General features: G+C 38.2%; 1 protein-coding gene across 2 annotated transcripts in view; it reads right to left on the bottom strand.

Moving 5' to 3' along the window:
- Positions 1–984: 984 nt before the first annotated feature.
- HACD1 (3-hydroxyacyl-CoA dehydratase 1) overlaps positions 985–22,393 on the bottom strand; it is a 30,606-nt gene continuing 9,197 nt past the window's right edge. Inside the window, exons 3-8 of one of the 2 annotated variants that reach the window (XM_045085034.1) lie at positions 22,284–22,302; positions 22,119–22,207; positions 19,432–19,553; positions 15,699–15,877; positions 14,081–14,181; positions 985–2,012 (exon numbers count right to left, since the gene is read on the bottom strand). In XM_045085034.1, coding sequence (XP_044940969.1) covers positions 14,099–14,181; positions 15,699–15,877; positions 19,432–19,553; positions 22,119–22,207; positions 22,284–22,302 — 492 coding nt within the window. In that variant the 3' untranslated portion in view covers positions 985–2,012; positions 14,081–14,098. Of the gene's footprint in view, positions 2,013–14,004; positions 14,182–15,698; positions 15,878–19,431; positions 19,554–22,118; positions 22,208–22,283; positions 22,303–22,393 lie in introns of those variants that run through there. The other variant, XM_045085033.1, reaches the window with a different exon arrangement.

The raw sequence follows: 22,393 nt of genomic DNA, 5'->3' as shown, positions 1-22,393 counted from the left end.
CCCTGGGAATGGAGCCTGCTGGGCTAGTGCACCGTACGAAGGCACGGTTGTATTCAGCAGCCCTGTGGCTGCTCCCTGCTGGTAGAGATCAATGTTCCTTTTTCCTACTGCCCCCCCCCCCCCCGTTTCTGGGAAGTTCTAATGTCCATCACGTTTCCAGACCCACCACCACAGCTGCATTCCTGTAACAGCATGCTTACTAGAAGAGTCACCAGATTCAGAGGATTATTTGAGATGTCACTTCTTCTGCTCATATTCCATGCTAGAACTCAGTCAGAGAGCAATGCTTAGCTATAAGGGAGCCTAGAAACTCTCTTTATGTTCAGTGCCCTATTGTAACTCAAGGGTTCAATGACTATTAAAAAAAAAAAAAAGTGCAGAGCAGATCTGGGGGACAACTAGAAATCTCTATTACAAGCCAGAATGCTAGCTTTCATTTTGTCCCTTGCATTCCTATTTCTGTTACCTTTTCTTTCTTTTTTTTTTTTTTTCCTGTTACCTTTGTTACAACTATCACTTCTCCTTGATTCCTAAAAACCAGGAATAGTTTCTGTGTTGCTTAAATTTCTGTAAACTATCTGGGACTGATGTTTCTTTCTTCTACCCCCCTCTTCTCTCCTTGCCTCCCCCTTATTCTGCTAACCAGGACTTCCAGAACAAGACTGAACTGAAAATGTAATAATAAACACACTTGTCTTGTTATAAGAAGGGGAAAAAATCACTAGATCATCCTTTAGTATGATTGCCTGGTGTAGGCTCTTTGTAGAAACTAGTTATAGGATTAAGGAAATCCCTTTTATTCTTAGTTGGAAGGACAGGGCATCTACAAGCAAGAATTTTTGAAAGAATACCTTCGAGACCTACAGCACCACCTTCCTACCCTCCGTGAGACTTCAGGTGCTTAGGGATTCACTATTCTCTTGCTTTCAATCATTACAGTGTAGCGATGTTCTATTTTCCCCATCCATAACAATGCTCACATTGTTTCATTCATTCATATAGTGTCTGCTTTATTTTAGAGAGTATTTTAGAAGATATATAAGCACCAAACACTAAACTGGCAAAATAGAAATAGACAGTAATGAACTGCATGGAAAATACAGCAAATGTAAAAAATCCTCATTAAGGCATAGTTAACATGTAAATTTATGCAACTCATATCCTACAGTATTTCTAAATTTGACCTGCAATTTTTTTCTGATATTCCTTATACGTTTTGCATTGAGTATAAAAAACAATCATATCAATTTCTCACAGGAACTAAAGATTTCCTAACACTAGAATTTGAAAACATTTTAATGCTCTTCAAATATTATTTGGCTATTATGCACGAACTCTGAAAGAAACGCAGCAGCGGACTGCCGGCGACTGTTGGAGTTTCCCTCGAGGTGAGCAGAGGGCGTTATTCCAAAGCAAAACTCACTAAACACAACTTTTCAAGCTGCCCAGACATTCTGTGTTAAGTAAGCTGTGACCGCCTCTCCTTCTTCATCCTCGGGGCGGGGGGCGGTGGGGGCAGTAATGTTGGTTTTGGAGTTATGATCTTCCACCAAGGAATCTGGTAAGTCTCCCAGCTAGGATTTTTTTTTTTTTAATATGAATTGTGCAGTGGACATTTTAGTTAGAATTAATTTCGGGCAAGGCTCATTCCTGTGACTGACGAAAGATGAACATAGATTTGTCCCTCTCTCCATGGAGAGGCGAGTTTATTTCCCCTTCCTGTGAGTCTCACCTGGCTCTGGGTCTGCCTGAACATCAGGTTTGGGGCTGGGGCTGGGTCTGACTTTACGGGGACAGCCTCCCTCCCCTTCCTTCCTCTGGGGACACAGTCACTCAGAACCCATCTACCTTGAAGAAGCCGAACCACAGACAAAGTCCGTGCAGAGGAAAGCTAGCAGAGCCACAGCTCAGCTCCCAGAAGGCAGCGTCATATCTCAGTCACATTTGTGAGTCCTTGGGGATGATCTAGCCCAGTTGAGTCCCCAGCTGATTGTAGCCTTAACCAGCATCACCTGGAGCAAAAATAAATAAATAAATAAATAAATAAATAAATAAATAAATAAATAAATAAGCAAGCTGCCCAGCTGAGCCCAGGCAACCCAGAGGATGTGAGAGATTCACAGACCTGTTGTATGGAGATACAAAATTTTGGTGTGGTTTCTTCACTCAGTTACATGTATCATAAAAATACTTGTCACTCACACATTTCAGTTCGCGTGGCACACAGCCCCGTGTCTGCCACGGCCGCTCCAAAGAATCTGTTCTGGTAAAGTTCCTCATTTAACAAAGCACTGGGAATAGGAACAGGCAACTTCCCATGCTCGCCTTTCTGAAGTTCCTGCTGCCCTGGAGTCAAGAGGTTTCCTTGAAAGAGCCGCCGGATAATACTTGCACATGCTTCAAAGATGAGGAAGTCTAAAATGGTCACCAGTGGGTGAAAATTCTATTGTCTTCTATTTTTTCCCACACCTGGCCACTTCCGCGGCCACCTCAGTCCCCAACGGGTAAAAACTATCCTTATTTTCTGTATATACACACAAATATATGGTTTTTCCCCCCCTCTTCCCACTTTTTATTTATTTTTAAGTAGGCACCACACTAGTGTGGAGCCCACCACGGGGCTTGTACCCAGGAAGGACCCTGAGATCAAGACCTGAACCATGACCAAGAGTCACACGTTCAACCCACTGAGCCACCCAGGCACTACACCTCTTCCCACCTTTTTTTTTTTTTTTTGAACTTTTTAAAAAAATTTAAATTCAGTCAGTTAACATCTCGTGTATTCTTAGTCTTAGAGGTAGAGTTCAGTGATTCATCACTTGTGTGGAAACCCAGGGCTCATCGCGTCACGTGCTCTCCTTGATGCCCCAAAATCCATTTTTTTTAAAAAGATTTTATTTATTTATTTGACAGACAGAGATCACAAGTAGGCAGAGAGGCAGGCAGAGAGAGGGGGGAAGCAGGCTCCCTGCTGAGCAGAGAGCCCGATGCGGGACTCGATCCCAGGACCCTGAGACCATGACCCGAGCCGAAAGCAGAGGCTTTAACCCACTGAGCCACCCAGGCGCCCCCCAAAATCCACTTTTTAATCATGCCTCTTATACACACTATTCCACTCCTTGCTTTTTTTCCCATGAACAATTTATCTTGGAGGTTTTTCTATGTAGAGAATTCAATTTTAAAATCCTATTCCTTAAAAACAAAAACCTACCATATTGTTGACTCTGGATAAAAAATGCTGTTTGTTCGACTAAGGGATTTCTACACAGCCCATAGAAAGGTAAGAAATTCTACATGAATGGTTCTCCTTCCCTCTAGATTCATAAATGGCCAAACATGCCATTTCTAATTGAGGCCTGGCCCTACCGGAAGGAAAAAAAAATAATCAACAAGTAGGTCGTAAATGGATGTTTCCTATCTTCTCTTGTAGTGTAAGTTCCTGGGAATTATTTCTGATTGTAATAGAAGTGCTGATGTTAGGATTTTGAAGGTGATGGACTCCATTTCAGAGATCCATCTCGAATAAACAGATGGCCAGCTGCAGCCCTGGCCAAGGGACTGGGCTGCCCCAGCCAGGGCATTCCCCTTTTAGAAAGCCCTGGGTGGGGCGCCTGGGTGGCTCAGTGGGTTGGGGCCTCTGCCTTCGGCTCGGGTCATGATCCCGGGGTCCTGGGATCGAGCCCCGCATCGGGCTCTCTGCTCAGCGGTGAGCCTGCTTCCTCCTCTCTCTATGCCTGCCTCTCTGTCTGCTTGTGATCGGTCTCTGTCAAATATATAAATAAATAATCTTTAAAAAAAAAAAAGAAAGCAAGCAAGCCCTGGGTGGTCTAGATAACTGACTACTTGAGTGACCCTGCTTCTCCCTTCCTGCCCTTTAAATCCTACACTTCAACTTACTGATAAAGAGCGAGTCCTCAAAGCCCTAGGCCCTCCACCCTGGGACCCCATGAAGACAGAACCCCATGGTCTCTTTCTCTCTCTCTCTGTGACCTCACTGTGTGGCCGTTGGACCTGCCATATACCCTCCAGGACCTGTAACTAGCTAAACTTGTTTTTTCAAAAGTCCTTGATGGTTGTTGCTGGGGGCATCCTGCAACCCTGACAAGAATAGCAAGGCCTGGGTCAGCCACAACATGGGCCCTGGTGGGGGAACATGCATGTGGGGCAGGTTGGGAGGGAGGGGCATGCGCCATGAGCAGCCAGGGTCCTGGTGAGTGTCCCAGGGTCTCCAGCCAAAGGCATCACAACCAATAGGCTGAGACACAAAACACACCCCCACCAAATATTTCAGTTTTTTTTTTTTTAAAGATTTTATTTATTTATTTGACAGACAGAGATCACAAGTAGGCAGAGAGGCAGGCAGAGAGAGAGGAGGAAGCAGGCTCCCCGCTGAGCAAAGAGCCCGACGTGGGAGTTGATCCCAGGACCCTGAGATCATGACCCGAGCCGAAGGCAGCGGCTTAACCCACTGAGCCACCCAGGCGCCCCGCAAATATTTCAGTTTTAGAATGAAAATAGATTCATGCTTCTATTTGAAGAGACATGGAGACAAAAGGAGAGTCAAGAACAGGAACTTAAATGTGCAAATCCCCTGGGTGTGTGACAAGTGCAAGACACTTCCCTTTTCCCCTAATAGTATTGTATATTCAAGTAACCTTGAAATGAAAAGTCCCCTGACATATGCCACAGGCAGCATTCTACTCTGGTGAGAGGAAGACAGGTCTTGCTCGGTGAATGCTGCTAGAATAATGTGAAATTCAGGCAGGTAAGAATAACATTAGATTCCTACCCTACACCACAACACTCAACATTTCCAATGAAAACAAAGTTAACACAAGCCAGGAAAGAATAAGAAAGGAAAATGTACTTAAGATTTTGAGGTGTCTAAAATTAAGATTTTAATCAAAACGTAAAATCGGAGGAAAAGGCTAGCAGGTTTTTTGCATAAAAATTTAAATCTCCCGCAAAGCAAAAGCCATCATAAACAATGCTAACCAGAAACACTCAAAGGAAAGCAGCGTGTATGCTAAAGGAAGAACACTGATGACTCATGTATACACCGACACATCAGGGAAAATGACTAACAATTCCACGGGATGGGGAAAAACAACACAGAAATGCAATTCGCAGGGAAAAAACTACAAACAACCGTTAAACATATGAAAATATGTGCAATTTTAATATGCAGGTGCACATGAATTGGCAAAAAATGAAGATTCGCATTAGAGCATGAAAGAATGTGAGGTTACAGGGGCTCTCCTACCTTGCAGTTGGGATTGAATTGATAACAGCTTTTAGGGAACACAATTTAGCAGCATGTACCAGAATTTAAAGTGGGTGTTCCCCCTAACCTAACAATTTTACACCTGGGAGACTCTTATGTGTACATATGCACACAAAGTTGCAATGTTCTTGGGCCTGTTGCTTAACCTCTCTGAGACTAATCCTTTATTGGTAAAATGTTTATTAAAATAGTGTGTACCCCATTTGCTTGTTTTTATTTAATATATATTTGATATATATTTATATCAAACTTGTACTCCTAGGATCATCCAAATGATGTCTTATTGTAAAATACACACACACACAAATACACACTCATACTTCTGGATTGTGTTTGCTAATATTCTAATTTTTTTGTCTATGTTCACAAGGAAGATTGATCTGCAATATTTTTGCATTACATATTTTTTTATTAACATATAATGTATTATTTGCCCCAGGGATAGAGGTCTGTGAATCGTCAGGCTTACGTACTTTTCACAGCACTCACCATAGCACATACCCTCCCCAATGTCCATAACCCAACCACCCTCTCCCTACCCGCTGCCCCTCAGCAACCTCAGTTTGTTTTGTGAGATTAAGAGTCTCTTATGGTTTGTCTCCCTCCCGATCAGTTGTTATTTTTAAGTGAGGTAAATTAGCCCATGGTCTGGTACAAAATAAATTTCAATGACTGTTATATACAGATATTACTATTACCATCATTACCATTTAATTATGATAGTTATGTTTGTGTACTTATAAATTATAAACAAAATGTACATCAATGGAGAAATACATAGGATGAAAAGCATGCATATATACGTACATACAACTCTCTAAAATGTGCAAACAAAATTATACAAAATATACAGATTATTTGCATTTATTTAACAATCTGTGTGCACACACATGTGCATGTGGGGGAAGGGTGTAATGGGGAAGAGTGAGTCTGTTTTATAAAGGTCTAAAAAGGTACCCAGCTGTTATTAATGCCCAAAGTATTGGAACAAGGGGAAAAGTGAAGATAAATTTATATTTTACCATGCATCATTCTGTAGTGATTGAATTTGACATTTCTGAGCAGCCAATGTAAGCTGGCATGGTCTCTCCAAGACCAGTGAACTTGACTCATCTAAAACCATAACAACTGGACCATATGACTTCATTTATAACAAATTTGATCTAGTTTTTCAGATTTGAAATGACAGAAGTTAATTTATAATCTAGATTTTGCACACCATTTAGGATGGCAAAGATTTACATCTAATTTCTTTAAATGGGTTCTGAAGATGAGCTTAAGTTTTTTGGAAAATCATCTTATTGCTAACAATGGCAGATTAATGAGGCATTTCAGAATAAAATTATTTCATTATATTCTGATTAAGGAATTCTTCATTTGAGAAACCTATAAAACTTTTATATTCTTAAGGCAATACCATACATACAAATTGTTAATAAATGCTGACATAATGGAATTCTTTAAAAGACTCTCCTATTGTAAAGATAGTGGCCCCATGCCCTCAGCCCTGGGTCTCCTGTTGGTGGATCAGAGTCTCCCTCCTCCTTCCCTGGGGGGCAAGGCTGGCTGAACAAATCTCACCACAGCTTCTACCTTATTTTAAATACTCATGATCATAAGACATGCCCATCAGGATACCATATATATCCCAACAAAGATCAATTTATAGGTAGCTCCTTTCCACCTTTCTATTAAATGAAACAATGCTCTTCTGTTTCCAACTCAGATAAGAAAATTCATTAAATATAAGTCATATTTCAAATCGGTAAAAAAAGAAAAATATATGGGAAAGAAAAATTTTTAAGATTTTGTTTATTTATTTGAGAAAGAGAGAGAGAGAGTACAAGCAGGGGGAGCACAGACAGAGGGAGAAGCAGGCTCCCTGCTGAGCAGGGAGCCCAACATCAACATGGGGCTCCATCCCAGGACCTTGAGATGATGACCTGAGCTGAAGGCAGATGCTTACCTGATTGAGCCACCCAGGTGCCTCAGGAAAAGAAAATTTAACCAAAACAATTCTGTCAGTGATATTAAACTCTACTCAAGAAACAAGAGGGTTTGGTACAACTGCAGAAATTTCACCTGGCACAATACTGTTGTTACAAAACCATTAAAAACGAACTGTCATTTGCACCAACCCTTATCATTTATATTTGCCAGACGCTGCTACAGTTACAGATGCTCTCTCATTTGCAACTCAGACTATTCCTACCCTCTTTACAGAGGACTCTGAAGCTTAGCAAAACCACTGACTGGAGCTGATGAGATAGAACTTTAGATGGAGAGGCAGGCAGAGAGAGAGAGTGGGAAGCAGGCTCCCTGCTGAGCAGAGAGCCCGATGCGGGCCTCGATCCCAGGACCCTGAGATCATGACCTGAGCCGAAGGCAGCGGCTTAACCCACTGAGCCACCCAGGCGCCCTGATGAGATAGAACTTTAAAATGTCGATCATCAGACCCTAATAACAATATCCTAAGGTATTGTCATAATTTTTTATTTTGTGTCAAGAAATAAATCCATGTACCATTTTTTTTTTTTTTACCCCTGCAGACATATCTACTTTGTTCACTACCAGAGTGAAATTGCTTCTAAAACAATTCAGACTTCATTCCATAGAACTTAAAAATAAATGTGGTAATGATTTCTTTCCTTCTTTTGGCATTAACTCAACAAAAAAATCTATTTCAAAGGAAGGAAATTCAGTGAGTGTTTACAGTACATATATGCCTCTAAGATTAATTCACAGAAAACATTTTTAACATACTTTCCCAAAAACTATGTGAATAATTTACATAAAACAGATAACTGTAGCATAACAAATTAGGAATTTTCCAGAACCAAAACTGCTTCGTGACTATGAACATGGACAACCTGTAAAAATAAGTAACATTCGGGGCACCTGGGTGGCTCAGTGGGTTAAGCCTCTGCTTTCAGCTCAGGTCCTGATCTCAGAGTCCTGGGATTGAGCCCCGCATCGGGCTCTCTGCTCAGCGGGGAGCCTGCTTCCCCTCTCGACCTGCTTCTCTGCCTACTTGTGATCTCTCTCTCTCTCTGTCAAATAAATAAATAAAATCTTAAAAAACATAAAAATAACCAACATTCTCACAAAATAATTTTAAAGCCTTTTTCGATCTATGATCATACCTAACTCTTGATACCTATCAACTGGTAGTTCACACTACTGACTACAGAGAGTTGCAACTCTTCTACCAAAAAAAGAAGAAATTCTGAGCTTTCTGAAATTTTAATTTTCATTAAAAGATGTAATACATTTTTAATGCTATAAAATCGGTTTCTATATAAATCATGTTAATTTTGGAATTGAAAGAAAAAAGTAACACCAGACTCTGGTGAAAATGCTTATGCACTCAAGTTACAAATAAAGTTGTGTCTTTGAAAAAGAATATTTGGGACGCCTGGGTGGCTCACTGGGCTAAGCCTCTGCCTTCAGCTCAGGTCATGATCTCAGGGTCCTGGGATTGAGCGCCGTATCGTGCTCTCTCTGCTCAGTGCGGAGCCTGCTTCCCCCCCTTCTCTCTGCCTACTTGTGATCTCTTTCTCTATGTAAAATAAAATAAAAATAATTTAAAAAAAAAGAAAAAGAATATTTGAAGCTCAAAAATCTACATTCTCCCAACTGAAAATCATTCAAAAGTCATTTTTTCTTTTTGAGTACACTTACTGTAAATTAGTCTTTCCACTTCCTCAGTTCTTAAGATTAATTTCTGTGTTGTAAAGGTTCCAATGAAGTTCAGTTAAAGTTTAACTCAATAAAAACCAGGTTCTGAACATTTTCATTTAGGCACAAACCTATTTTAGTCAACTGATGATTGAATTATAAATCATTCAGGCAAATGATAATTACTTTCTATCATGCATATTTCTTAAAAATAGGAACATATACATTTTCCATAATCTTGAATATATTCCTTTGTGTGTATGTGTGTGTTTGATTTCAATTAACAATACGACTATACTAAAATCTTATAACATAGTTTCTAACTGTAATGATGTCCATTTATCTCCTATTATTAAATTCAGCACAGCAAAAACACCTGCTACCCTGGATGTTACCACCATGACCTGTCTTACGTTCTATACGTACTACATCAGTGCATAGACAGGGCAATTGTATGGGAATAAAATAATAGATGCTTAAAAAAACACAGAATGTCTTAATTCTTCATATTACCTAAGTTTTTCATTTTCAGTTTTCAAGTTTTTCATTTGTATAAACCTCCGGCTGTGGTGGTCATTGATTGGAGACAATACAGAATGACGCAGGAATGTTGTTTTCAGTGATATGAAGTACAGGGAGAGGGTACTTCTAAGAAGACCTCTCCCTCCACCTGCTGATGCTTTCCTTCCATAGCTTTCCTCCAAGGTGATGCAGTAACTAAGTTGCCTGTACCAGGGTAATCTCCCCTGTTGCTAAAAATGCAGACTTTTCAGCCTCAAGGCTGCTGATATACACTCTTTACTGGCGGGGGGGCAGTAGAGGGGTGGGGAGTCAGGAATCTTAGTTGACCCTCATAAAACTGTGCTCTGAAAACCATTTTTCTGCGGGTTCTATCCTCAAAGTAAAGTCACAAAGCGTTAAGTGGATTGAAGAATAATTTTTAATTCTCAACTATACAAATTGAATTTTAAAATATAGGGATAAGGTGTTACCATAAATCAAGAAATAAAATTAATTTTTACAGCAATCTCAATCTTGTGTTAGTTAGCATTTTAGTATAGCAAGATAACACAGTAAGAGGATATAACAGCATAGATAGAATGCTATGGTTAAGAAATCTTAAGCAAAATCAAAGTACATTAATTACTCACAGAGATTTATAGTCTAGGGCCATTAAAGTCAATATAAAGGTGAGTTAATAATATGCCTGGAAATTGCATGTGTAAAAAGAATATAGTACTTTTTAAGGACTTAAAAAGATATCAATCTTCATATATCAGAGGACAAGCATAATCAGGTAAAAAAAAAAAAAAAAAAAATCCCAGTGCCTGATTTCAAAGACCAACTCCACAGAACCAGACCAATAGGCCTTCTATTACTAAAATACCTGTGTGTTACCCCACTACCAAAACACTAAAAAAACTGAAACCCTAACACACTGAAGTTAATATCCCCAATAAATGAAATAAATCAATATTCCTGCTGAAATGTGCATAAACTAAATCTAATTACAAGGAAACCTCAAATCCAAATTGAGAGACTTTCTACAAAGGAGCTCCTCTGTACTGTTGGAAATGTCGAAGTCATGAAGCATGAAGAAAAGTCAGGGAGCCACTCTAGACAGGAAGAGGTGACAAGGAACTGTGACGCCTGAACCAGGACTGCATCTTGCCCAAAACATGTTTGTGGTTTGTTCCCAACACCCTGCTGAGGAAGCTTGTGTGAGGTCCTAGCTGAGAAAAAGATACTCTATCAATGTGAATTTCCTGATTTGGGTCATTGTACTGTGGCTGTGTATGAGGATGTCCTTGTTCTTAGGGAACATACAGTGAAGTCATCATAAGTGAATGTTTTCAACTTACTCTCAAATGGTTCACAAAACATTAAGGAGAGAGGAGGAGTGAGGGAAGAAGGGAGAGAGAGGAAATACTACATCAAAAGGGGCAAAGTGTTAGGGCTCAGGAATTCAAGGGAAGGCTATCTAGCATTCTTGCAACTTTCCTATTAGGTTTTAAGTTATTTCAAGAAAAAAAGAATGCTAAAAATATTTTTTAAAGCTGCTAATAGGAATGCTAAAAAAATCTAAAAACTTTAGAACATATTTTTAAGCTTCAGATCTGGAGGAACGACTTATGTCTATTTCAGTTGTTTTGAAATCTAGACTAAAAATACGAACAAACTGAATTTTCAATTCCATTCAATGCCTTTATACTAGAAATTACAAAACAGTTACTTTTCCTTCTATCAGCTATATTTATATTCAAGATCACTATATAGGTTAATGGAAAATATTTCTACGTTTTACACATTCATTTGAAAAATAATTCAAATGCTGGTTTTTATAGTTTTTTTTCTTATAGTTATTTCCCTCCTTCTCTTGTGCCTTAATGATTTATTTTAAGTTTCATATCTATCATTGATTTTGAGTCTATTTGAAAAGTTTTAAACCAGAATGTTATTTAGTGGCCACGATATACTTGTATACACATAAGTAACAAAAAAATCCTACCACATCAGATTACCAATGCTTGACATTTTGTAATTCTTTTGCAATGTGATTTCCTAGCCAATCTAACCTAACAATCATGTCAGAGGTCTTCCCGTGTAGGGTGGAGAGAGGCATGATAAGAAAAACATGCCAATTCCCCTCAACAGTCCTTGGCACACAGTTGGCACACAGGTTACTGTGTGATTCCATTTCACTTGCCATGTCTCATCAGAAACCACAAGATAGTGGCAGACCAAACAGACGCTTACAAATCCAAAGATGAGACAATAATACACCTGAGAATCTAAAGAGGTGAAACAATAAAAGTTTTTGGTGAAAATGACTTTATGTTTATTTTGGCATACTTCTAAAAATTAAGTTATAACAGGGACATTGTTGTATTAATATCAGATTAAGGCTAAGAAAAAATAAAAGAAAAAAGGACTTGCACATGCTGAACATATTTTATATCAATCTTTAAAGCAATGGAAAATGAAAAACAATCAGAATTTTGTGTAATGTTATTAAATATAATTGAAAGTTGCCAGTATCATAATTTCTTGGTATATGTTTTTCAAATGCCGAGGTCTACAGGGCTGAATGGAAGTTCTGTTTGATTCATGTCCTGGTTTGTCTAACGGAAAAGGAAAGTTGGGAAGACTTCAGGAGAATTCCAAAAGGGAATTCCTGCAGGCACAGGAAACACATGCAAAGGAATTTCGAATACTTTCTCTTTCAAATCGAACTCTGATTTAAACACTTTACTTTCTACCCAAGGGATAGTTTAGAATTAGTTGAATATCGAAGATACTGAAGACAGACTAACTCTAAAGTTTAAGGATACCATGCTAACAGAGGTCACTAAATAACAGTTTGACACATTTTCATTTTTATTAAAGTTAATCACAATTCCTACTTCGGGATATGCCAGAACTAAACGAAAAAAAAAAAGAGTTATTAAGCTGCTTGAAGGGAGTACAGGTTGAATTAACACAGGTTTTAGGAACAGCATTTAAAATACTTTTCATAAGACAGGCATCTGACAGCATGAAGATGTATGGGAACTTCTTAGGCGATGGCACCAAAGGGGAAAACTCCCCAGAAATTTCTTCCATATAAAAATTCAAGATAAAAACAGATCAAGCAGAGTAAAGGCAGAATGAACTTTTGCATTTGGAGAATTAGTAACCTCATACATAGAACACACAGTGCTCGTTAAAACATTCAGCTGCAGAGATATGTTAAAATGTAATAAAGGAAATAGCACCTTTTAAAAATCATGTTACCTAAAATGAAAGTTTGCAAAAATGATTCTGAACTGCAAATCTTCATATGAAGAGAATTGAGAAGGTGGGACCACAAAACAAACAGTTTGAAAAAGTGCAATGTTACATGATGATTGCAAGCACAAACAGTACAGAACATTGAAAGCCAAAATTCCACCTCCATATCTGCAATAGGCAAAACAAAACAAAACAAAACCATAAACAAACAAACAAACACAAAAACCCCTTTTCTTTTACGTTATACATCTAAAATTCTCTCTAAACTGGGTCAGTAAAACAGCATACCTTAATGTAAGGGGAAAAATTTAAAGGGCTTCCTTAGGAATTAAAAGCAGTATTAAAGTATCAGTCTATCCATCTACTATCTACTAAATAAATACATGGTCTATCTACTGTCTGCTAAACACATGGACAAAAGGTTTATTATAAGACTTCTTGCTTGAAATTCAATGGAATTCAGAATAAAATAAGTCTGTTATGTCATATGCCAAACTTTCATTACCTAAGTCCCACAAGAGATTATCAAAATACGATTTTTACTAGATGATTCCAGGTATAGAGAAGTCTTTCTCAGCCAGAGTTCTGACTATAACATTATAATCAGACCCAATGTTATTCTTTTTTCACAAGCAAAACAAAGTATACACTTATTCTTTCTAATCCCTTAAAATCCTTATAGTTGAAAAGGTTGCCCTTGAAGGTTAATGCAAATAAAAAATAACTTTGCTTAGCAGTACATGTAATTTTAACAGTCTAAACATTTATCCAAAGACTTTCCAATTGTGATATCTACTTGAATATTCTTGTTATACATCTGCTTTATCTCTATCAAAAGTCCTATCAAAACAAATGATGTCCATGCTTCCCAAAATAACTATTAATCAACTGCCTTATAACTTGTAAGAAACAGATCTTGGGTTCAGGAAATACCAATACATTATTAACATGTTATTATAATTCCGCATTTACTTTCATTTATAAATATCACATAAATACCACCAGCAAGTATCATAATGTTAAATCATTAAACTAATTTGCAAATATTGATTTAAAAACCTTGGAGCATATGCTGCAAAAACAAAAAATTAGTGAAATTTTTTTTAAAAAGGTTTCCCCCTCCCCCAGGTAATACACCCAATTATTTTCCTAATGATCATCCCCTACCCAGGAGTTGGTAATAAATATTGCATAGTTCTTACAGAAAATGTGAAGACAAATATTGGCAAATACTGCATCTCACGTTATAGTCTAAGAAATCATACAATCTGTAGTATTTCATAAAGTTGTTTATTCTTGTTATTAAAACTTGGACTCAAGTAATCCTGGTTATTCTGGAAAAAGCACCTTGTTCGGGGGCATGGTTTAGTCATCCTTTTCTACAATCACCTCTCCGTGAAGCACCTTTCTTCTTTGGCGTAGCATATGAAAATAGAGTTGTGGAAACACTGATAGAAAAAATAAAAAACAAAGGAGGGTGCTGTTGACAATTATTTATACTAGAAGCCTCCCCCACGTAGGCAGTCTGAGGGTAAGAACAGCATCTGTCCCCGCAGCCGCCCACCCCCCACGCTGCCAGAGCTCAGGCTGAGCGCGCATGCGCAGAGGCCACACACAGTAGGTCACACCCAGCACCCAGTAACCCGCACTCTGCAGGCCTCCCACAGGCCTCCGGGGGTTCCAGGCTTGCCTTTTTTGATGGTGATCTTTACAAATTTAAGGTTTGTGGTCACCCTGTCTAGAACAAGTTTCCTGCCCCCGTTCTTCCAACAGCAGGTGCTCACTTCATGTATCTGTGTTACATTTTGGGTTGCATTCTCAGGATATTGCAACCTTTTTCATTATTATTATTGTACTCGTCATAATGAGTGGTACTGACTCGCTGAAAGCTCTGATGATGGCGAGCATTTATTAGCAATAAAGTATTTTTTAATTAAGGTGTGCACAGTGATGCTATTACAAACTTAAGAGACTACAGTATAATGTAAACATAACTTTTACATGCGCTGGAAAACAACAACAACAACAACAAAAACCATCGTTGGACTCACTTTATTGCAATGTTCGCTTTAGTGGTCGGAACTGAACCTGCAGTATCTCTGGGGTATGCCTGAAATGCTGGGGATTCTTTAGCAAAGTCCGAAGTTAAGTATCTTGATAAAAATATCTTCATAATGACCTGGGACACTGTGCCAGAATGTTCTGGCGTAAGGAAAACTGCCTAGCCCCCTTCTCTCGGGTCCATCTGCTGTCCTGTACCATGAAGGCATCTCATGGACATATGTGGGTATGTAAGCCCACACAACCCAGCTTCATCTCTATCCCTCACAAACGTTCCTGTTCCCTGCTAGTGACTATCAAAAATTTGACCTAAAAACCAACCACTAAAGGCATTTAAGTGAAGTGAGTAGAGCTTCACCAACTCATGGCAACTATTGAAAGATGATGAGAAATTAGTGAAGAGGCTGAGTTATTCAAAATATTTTAAGAAAAGCAGCTTCCTTATGTTCTAGTATACAGAGCAACATACACATGTCTAAGTACTCCTAAATAACTTTTCCAAGTGTATGTTCAATGATTAGACAGAAATGACCTGACATTTTCTGGGACTACATGTTTATCTTCAGACAAATAATTCTAAATGCTGGCAAATAATTCACTGATGTGTGCTCTATCTTTTCTCTAAAAAACAAAACAAAACAAAAAAGGTAGTTCAGCTTCTCTTTAAATGATTCTGAGAAAGCAATCATCTGTGTATTGATTTACTTACCTTTTTCCTTATAACTTTAGGAGTCCTTTTTGACTTGCTCAACTCTTCCATTACTTAAAATTATGAATAAACTTGGGGTTGAACAGAGGTTTTAATGTATTTGAAAGCCATCAGGTCTTATTAAACTAGCCATCATACTTTACAAAAATACTCGCTGCTTATGCTAAATCAAAGTACTAATGATCATATACTTACATGGTATATATGAGGCCATGGTTATAAGGAGGAAATAGTAGTAGTCGAAAGAAACATTGTATTTATTCGGAAGTCTTATTGAAAACATTCCTGTCTTCTTCACGTATGGTAAGGCAGCATATATTGTAAGAAGTTCACCAACAACTCCGACGGGATATAAGATGATAAAAAAATTATATCTGGAGAAAGACCCAGAGAATTATTTTTCTAAAATAATGACTGGATTTGACATTATCATTCTTTTGCTACTACGGTCTTTAAACTTAAAAATACACATATTTACAGTGCCCCTCACAGGTTAATTTTTTCTATTTTAATCATTTGTTTTTGTTTTTAAAGGCTTTATTTATTTGACACAAAGACGGAGAGTATAAGCAGGCAGAGCAGGAGGGAGAGGGAGAAGCAGGCTCTCTGCTGAGCAGGGAGCCCAATGCAGGCCTTGATCCCAGAACCCTGGGATCATGACCTGAGCCGAAGGCTGCTGCTTAATGAACTGAACCACCCAGGCACCTTAATCATTTGTTAATCATTTTAATTATCCTCCTTTATTCTCATAGCAGTTTCCATTTTAGATGGCAAAATCTTAATAAGATAAGAAATCAACTTACTTTACAGTACTGAAATAATGGTATATGTGTTAACAATGTATATGTATGTAGTTTTATTGTAAAGGACGTAAGTCTTGTATATAATACATTATAAAGCACCTATAAGTATTATAAGGCATTGTAAGGGTAACTTCTTTGACATCTGGAATCAAAACTGAATGTTGTTTTTTGTTTTTTTTTTCCCCCTTCAGCTAGTCATTTATTGATCAAGTGCTGTGCTTTAAAAGACCAGTTATGTCTGGGTGGCTCAGTTGGTTAAGCAACTGCCTTTGGCTCAGATCATGATCCCAGGCTCCTGGGATCCAGCTGCGCATCAGGCTCCTTGCTCAGCAGGAAGCCTGTTTCTCCCTCTTCCTCTGCTGCTCTGCCTGCTTGTGCTCTCTCACTGTCTCTGTCAAATAAATAAATAAAATCTTAAAAAAAAAAAAGACCAGTTATGTTCCTACTTTTGTATCTAAATCTCGAAATTACCAAAGTGGTTCTTGGAAGCCTTTGGAAACCCCTTTGTGGCTACTAATTAAAAGACAGTTAATTACTATTTCAGAAAACTGACATACTACTAAATATATATTTATACATATGCATATATTTGGTATATCTAATATATAAATAATACTAAAGTATCAGTAACTACTAATGAATATATTATCTAAAACTGTTCTCTTAACAGAACAGGTAAGAGAAACTGTTTCCAAAATTCCCACATTAAAGGAAAAGTTTGCTTAAGATAGCTAAGAAAGTTCTATTCAAAATCCAAAATCAGTTTGTTCATTTGGGTTGTGGCAAGGTCTCTAACGCACAGTAGGCCAGTCATTACTCATGCCTATGTGAGGGCAAGGCTCTATGAGTCTCTGTGGGCCTCCAGCAAGAGCAACTTCAAGGATCCAAAGCAATAACATTTCTCCGCTGAAGAAAATAATTTCTCTCAAAGGCAGTTACCAAAATAAAGGTTAAATTGTTGGAGGAAAAAGACAGAAATCAATTAATCAGTATTTTATTTCATCGTTTTGTTGGCATTAAGATATTTGTAAAGAAATGTTAAATTTATCAGTACGGCAGAAACTTGGAGACAACTCAAAAATCACCTTATTCCTGTATGTCAAGGATATACAAGGGTATGTCAAGGATATACAACGGGTAAGACATGGTGTGGGAACAGAAACATTTGCCAAAATAGATTCAGTGGCGAATGGAAAGACCAATGATCCTTTTATTGTACCTGTTTATCTCCTCCTTGCCGTGGGTAGATCATCTGCTTTCTTACTACTAGGAGTATAGTTATTCGTATATTATTTAAATCACTCTTTTCCAATCTTAATTTCCTAACTCAATTTAAAAATAATATAACTGAACATTTTATATCCCTTTTCAAGTAAGACATTCAAACTTTTTTACGGAGTTTTTAAACTTTATGTGACTCTCCAGTGATTTTTCTGGAAGCACTGTTCTTAAACAGAAAAAAGCATATCACTCCTAGACTAAACTAGTTTGAAACCTTCAGCCACTGATTATTTTTAATGCAATGATAGCAAAAGATATAATTTACTGGCTTTGTACTTCAGAAAGATTGCATGTCACCAACTCTGTAAGCTTTGATGGCAGCATGAGAAATTTAACTACCTATTCAGAAAAAGAATTCCTCGTTAAAGGTTCCTAATTGTTACCTAAAATTTTTTTGAAGGGGATGCATTTTTGAAATTAAAATTGAAATTAACATCAAACATAACAACGTACAAGTGCCTATTCAGTGGGCTTTTCTAGGAACACTTCTTACACATAAGTAGAACGGAAGTATATTCAAACCGTCACAGTAGGCTAGCTCTGTATAAATAAGAACCCATTCTTACTGTGAAGTTTTATTTGAGAATGACAACTTCAACATTTGAACATAAATACAGATGTTATTTGAAGTTTTTTAATGAGGCTGGTAAATATATATCGATGGTTGGAGTCTTTTAAGATTTTTAACATGAAATATTACTCGTGATTATGATTAACTGACATGTATTATGCTAAGAGGTACATTTCAAAGTTGAAAGGTCTTCGAGTACTTGGTTTAACATTAGTTCAATTGACAAAGGATTTCTAAACAGCAAATTCAAGCATGTTTTGAACTTCTCCAGAAAGTCAATACATGCATGGTGCATTCCGAAAGGCAGACAGATGAAACATTAAAGACTATTATCTTTCTCAAATAAGTTCTACAAATACAGCAAGTGAAGAGACTATTGTAGGAGTTAGTATTTTCAAAGGTGCTGGAGGTCCAGAAGACTGAGGTCATCATGCAAGATTCAAGGTGCATTGAGATTCATTCTAGGATTAGTCCAGCAACACAACAAACTGCCAACTGCGTGAAAGGCCCAATCGCTCAAAGTGAAAAAATGCTCAGTTATGATAAGAATAAAACCAACCCAACATAGAAATGGGAGCGCAGCCTCCTTATGAGAGACAATAGGTTTAAGCTCAAATTATAATTCTGAAGCCTTTCAATAAACAAAATGATAAACCATAAATGTCTAAAAAGGAGCAAAAGCATATAAAAAAAAAGTCTGAGTATAAATATAATTAACAGTGATTATCTTCATGGAGGGGGATTATAAGCAGTTCAAAAGGTCTTTTTCCCCTTCATTTTGGATTTTTTAATATATTCTATAGTCCATTTCAACAAGTATAATATATGAGTTATGAAAAAGGATTGTAGATACTAATTATCAAAATAATTTTTATCATTAATAATATTTTTATCAATAATTATAATTATTAATTATCAAAATAATTTAAACCATGCAAAAAATACCAGATTTTTGGCACAGAGTTTAAGTTTAACTAATATAATTTTTTTTAAATGTACATTTGCTTTCAAAGAAAAATGAGGGACCAATTCAGGTTATGTGAGGATATTGACACAACTCGTCTGGCACTAATTCTACTCAAATTATATATTAATATGATTTTTCTCTGATCATTAAATTAAGCCTTTAGAATTGAAGTTACAACACTGCTAGTAGCCAAGAAAACAGCATCCTGGCATCATGGGCTAAGACACAAATTTTCCTTCCCTAGTGTTAGCTCAGCACACAAACACACATGCACTAGTGAGAAACTAAACTGCAAGACAACGCCACCTGGCCCATTTAATGAAGTATGGCAAGTGGTCGAGAAGACTGAACGTGTAGAAGGAATAGCGAGTGATCTCTGTCACAGTCCACGCCACCAGAAAAAGCACCACGCTCTCCTCATTCTGGATCTGCAGAATCACAGAGAAATCCACAGTGTGGTTTAACCTTGAACATTTTTCTCCATGAAGATATACTCATTTTTTACTGTGTGTCTTTGAATGTCAGGGGTAGCAGAGGCAAGACAGAAAAACAGAGTCACCACTACATAATTCATGAAAACACACAAATATGTCCTAGGCACAGGAATGGTCAAATTTATAGTGCTTTCTCTTTCTTAGCCTTCGCTCCGGCTGCTAACTCAACCATCCTGTGACAACATCACCCCCTCAAAACCAGCATGGGAACCATTAGACAGTCCTACTTTCTACGGTCATCTGATGGTACCCAGCCTACTGCAGTACTAGCTACTGCATTTGTCCACCCCTCTTTTGTCCTATGACCACCATTTGCATTCGGAGCCTCACCATCTTCTCCATCCAGACTACTCTAACAGCTTCCTAAATAGCCTCTCCACTCCTACTCTCCTCATGGATTGAAGTCTTTTCTTCAATGCAAAACCAAAACACATTTGGAAGCAGTGATCCTGAGATTTAAAAGCTTCTTTGGCTCCCCATTCCTTAACAGGACAAGAGGATCAGAGTCAGTGCTCTCCTTATACACTCCTTCCTCAGGGAAGCCTGCCTTCCCTCCTTCAGTCAGGCTAAGTCCCCAGGTACACTGTAATACGTATTCATCTCTTATTTCAAAGCACTAACGCTAACATAATGAAACAATTAACAGTAGACCGTGAACAATGTGGGGGTTGGGGCACCAATCCCTGCTGCGTAGCCAAAACGCCTGCATTTAAGTTTTGACTCCCCAAAACTTAACAACTAATAGCCTACTGTTGACCAGAAGCCTTATCGATTACCTATGAACAGCTGAATAACACATATCTTGTGTGTTCTATGTATTATATATGGCATTCTTACAATAAAGCAAGCTAGAGAAAAGAAAATCGTAAGAGAAAATACATTTATGGTATTCTAATTATCAGAAAAAAATTATAAAAAGAAAAAATTCTGGGTCTGAATGGACACGTGCAGTTCAAACGCAGGTTGTTCAAGGTCAACTGTACTTATGTAACTACTTGTTTACCACTGCTCCCACTTACAGGATCCACAAGGAAGAGACCATATTCGTATCATTAACAGCCAGATCCCTAGCACAGCCTCAGGCTAGAACAGTTGTGCGATCAGTATTTGCTGAAGGAGTCAAGGTTTGTATGACCAGCACCCACTTCCCAACAACCAGTACGCAAAGAGCTGATATGGCCCTATCCACTCTTGTAAAGCCAGACACAAGCACAGTGTCAAGTGTACAGAAGATACTCAATAAATGTTGGCTGAGTTAAAGAGGGGTAGAAAGGTACCAGTGGGAAACTATTGTTGGAAAAAACTAAATAGTGCTACTAATACAGAGATCCTTTCAAGGATAAAAAAAAGAGCAAAGGGGACTTTTTTCTCCTGGGCACTAGCAACCCATTAGATCCTCTCTCACTTCTTTCCACAGTGGATGCCAGCCACTCTGTCTTGTCTTTCTTCTTCTTCAGTCTTCAGACATTTTGCAGTCCCGGCCCAACTATTATATTTGCTTGCTGTCTGGAATAGACTTTCTTTTATTCTGTTTATGGGGACCTCCTGCTTTTAAACTACGTGGCAATCTGCACACAAAGTCCGGCTCTCCGCGTGGCACGCACTCACAGCTCAGGGCATGGCGGTCAGCCATGAGGGGCCAGGTGCACTGAGAGAGTTGAGTGAGAGACAGAGGTCCGGAGAGGCTACCGTGCGGAGTGGTGGGGCAGCGGAAGAGCAGTGATCTGTCCCCAGAGCGCGGACAGGGGCCAGTATGTCTCACAGACAAGGGAAGGGAGTTAAGGTATCATTTCAAGCAGATGAGGGACAAGAAAGGCATCTCAGGAATGGAAAGGAGGCCAGAGATCTGTTCTCAAGTAGACAGGAGATGCCGGAGGCTGTCAGAAGGTCAGAAGGGCCCATCTGGGAAATGTTTCTGTCACGGGTTTAAAAGGCCCAGTGTCTTGACATAGTGAGCACGGTGTTTGTTTGTCTAGAAGGGTTTAAGCCATTAATTAGATTCAGGTCTGTCTCCTGTCATGCCTCAATAAATAATATGCTAATTTCCCTAAGTTCCCCAGCCCTTCCAACTTTTCATTTAGTCCTTCCATTTGCTCAGATCTTACAGAACTGTATTTGCTTTTTATGCCTGTGGCTATAACATGGTAAATGAGGAAAAATACACTGTTTATTGTGGCAACATCAATACATAATCAAAGAGAATACACATCAATAGAAAATTTTCAGTTAACTATTTGACAGAATATGAGTATTCACTTTAAAAACTGGGAAACACCAGAGGAGAATAGATTATGGATATAAATATTTAATTTGCTTGTGTTTCATGGTCATTCTACTAATGCACTAAGTCAATGTACAATCACACTTAGATCCAAACCCAGCCATTTTTGTGTCTAGTGGTTCTGCTTCCTGCAATATAGCAATGTTAGTATCTTAGATTCCTATTAATATAAAAGCTTTCCTGCAGGCTCATGAAGAGAACATGTTAGTGTCACTTACTGGTTTTATACTGTGAGTAACGAGCCACACCATGAAGATTCTTGAACTCACTTGGACCCCAGTCACAATCACAGAAGTAGGTACAATTCCTTAAAGAGAAAAATAAGTCAACCATTGCCCTAAAGGCAACTTATACCAACAATAAAAATTAAATCAGAAACTTACCAATTAAACAGTGGACTATCTGTAAGCAAATAAAGAAAAAAATCACAAGTCAATAGCATGCAACATAAAATAAACTCCTGTGAACACTGGTTTTCTACAAATCCATGGAT

Source organism: Mustela putorius, unplaced genomic scaffold (assembly GCF_011764305.1).
Source record: "Mustela putorius furo isolate JIRA1106 unplaced genomic scaffold, ASM1176430v1.1 tig00000827_pilon_pilon_pilon, whole genome shotgun sequence".
NCBI classification, from domain to species: Eukaryota; Metazoa; Chordata; class Mammalia; order Carnivora; family Mustelidae; genus Mustela; species Mustela putorius.
Note: the sequence above shows the minus strand (reverse complement) of the source record. Positions and strands in the feature narration are given on the sequence as shown.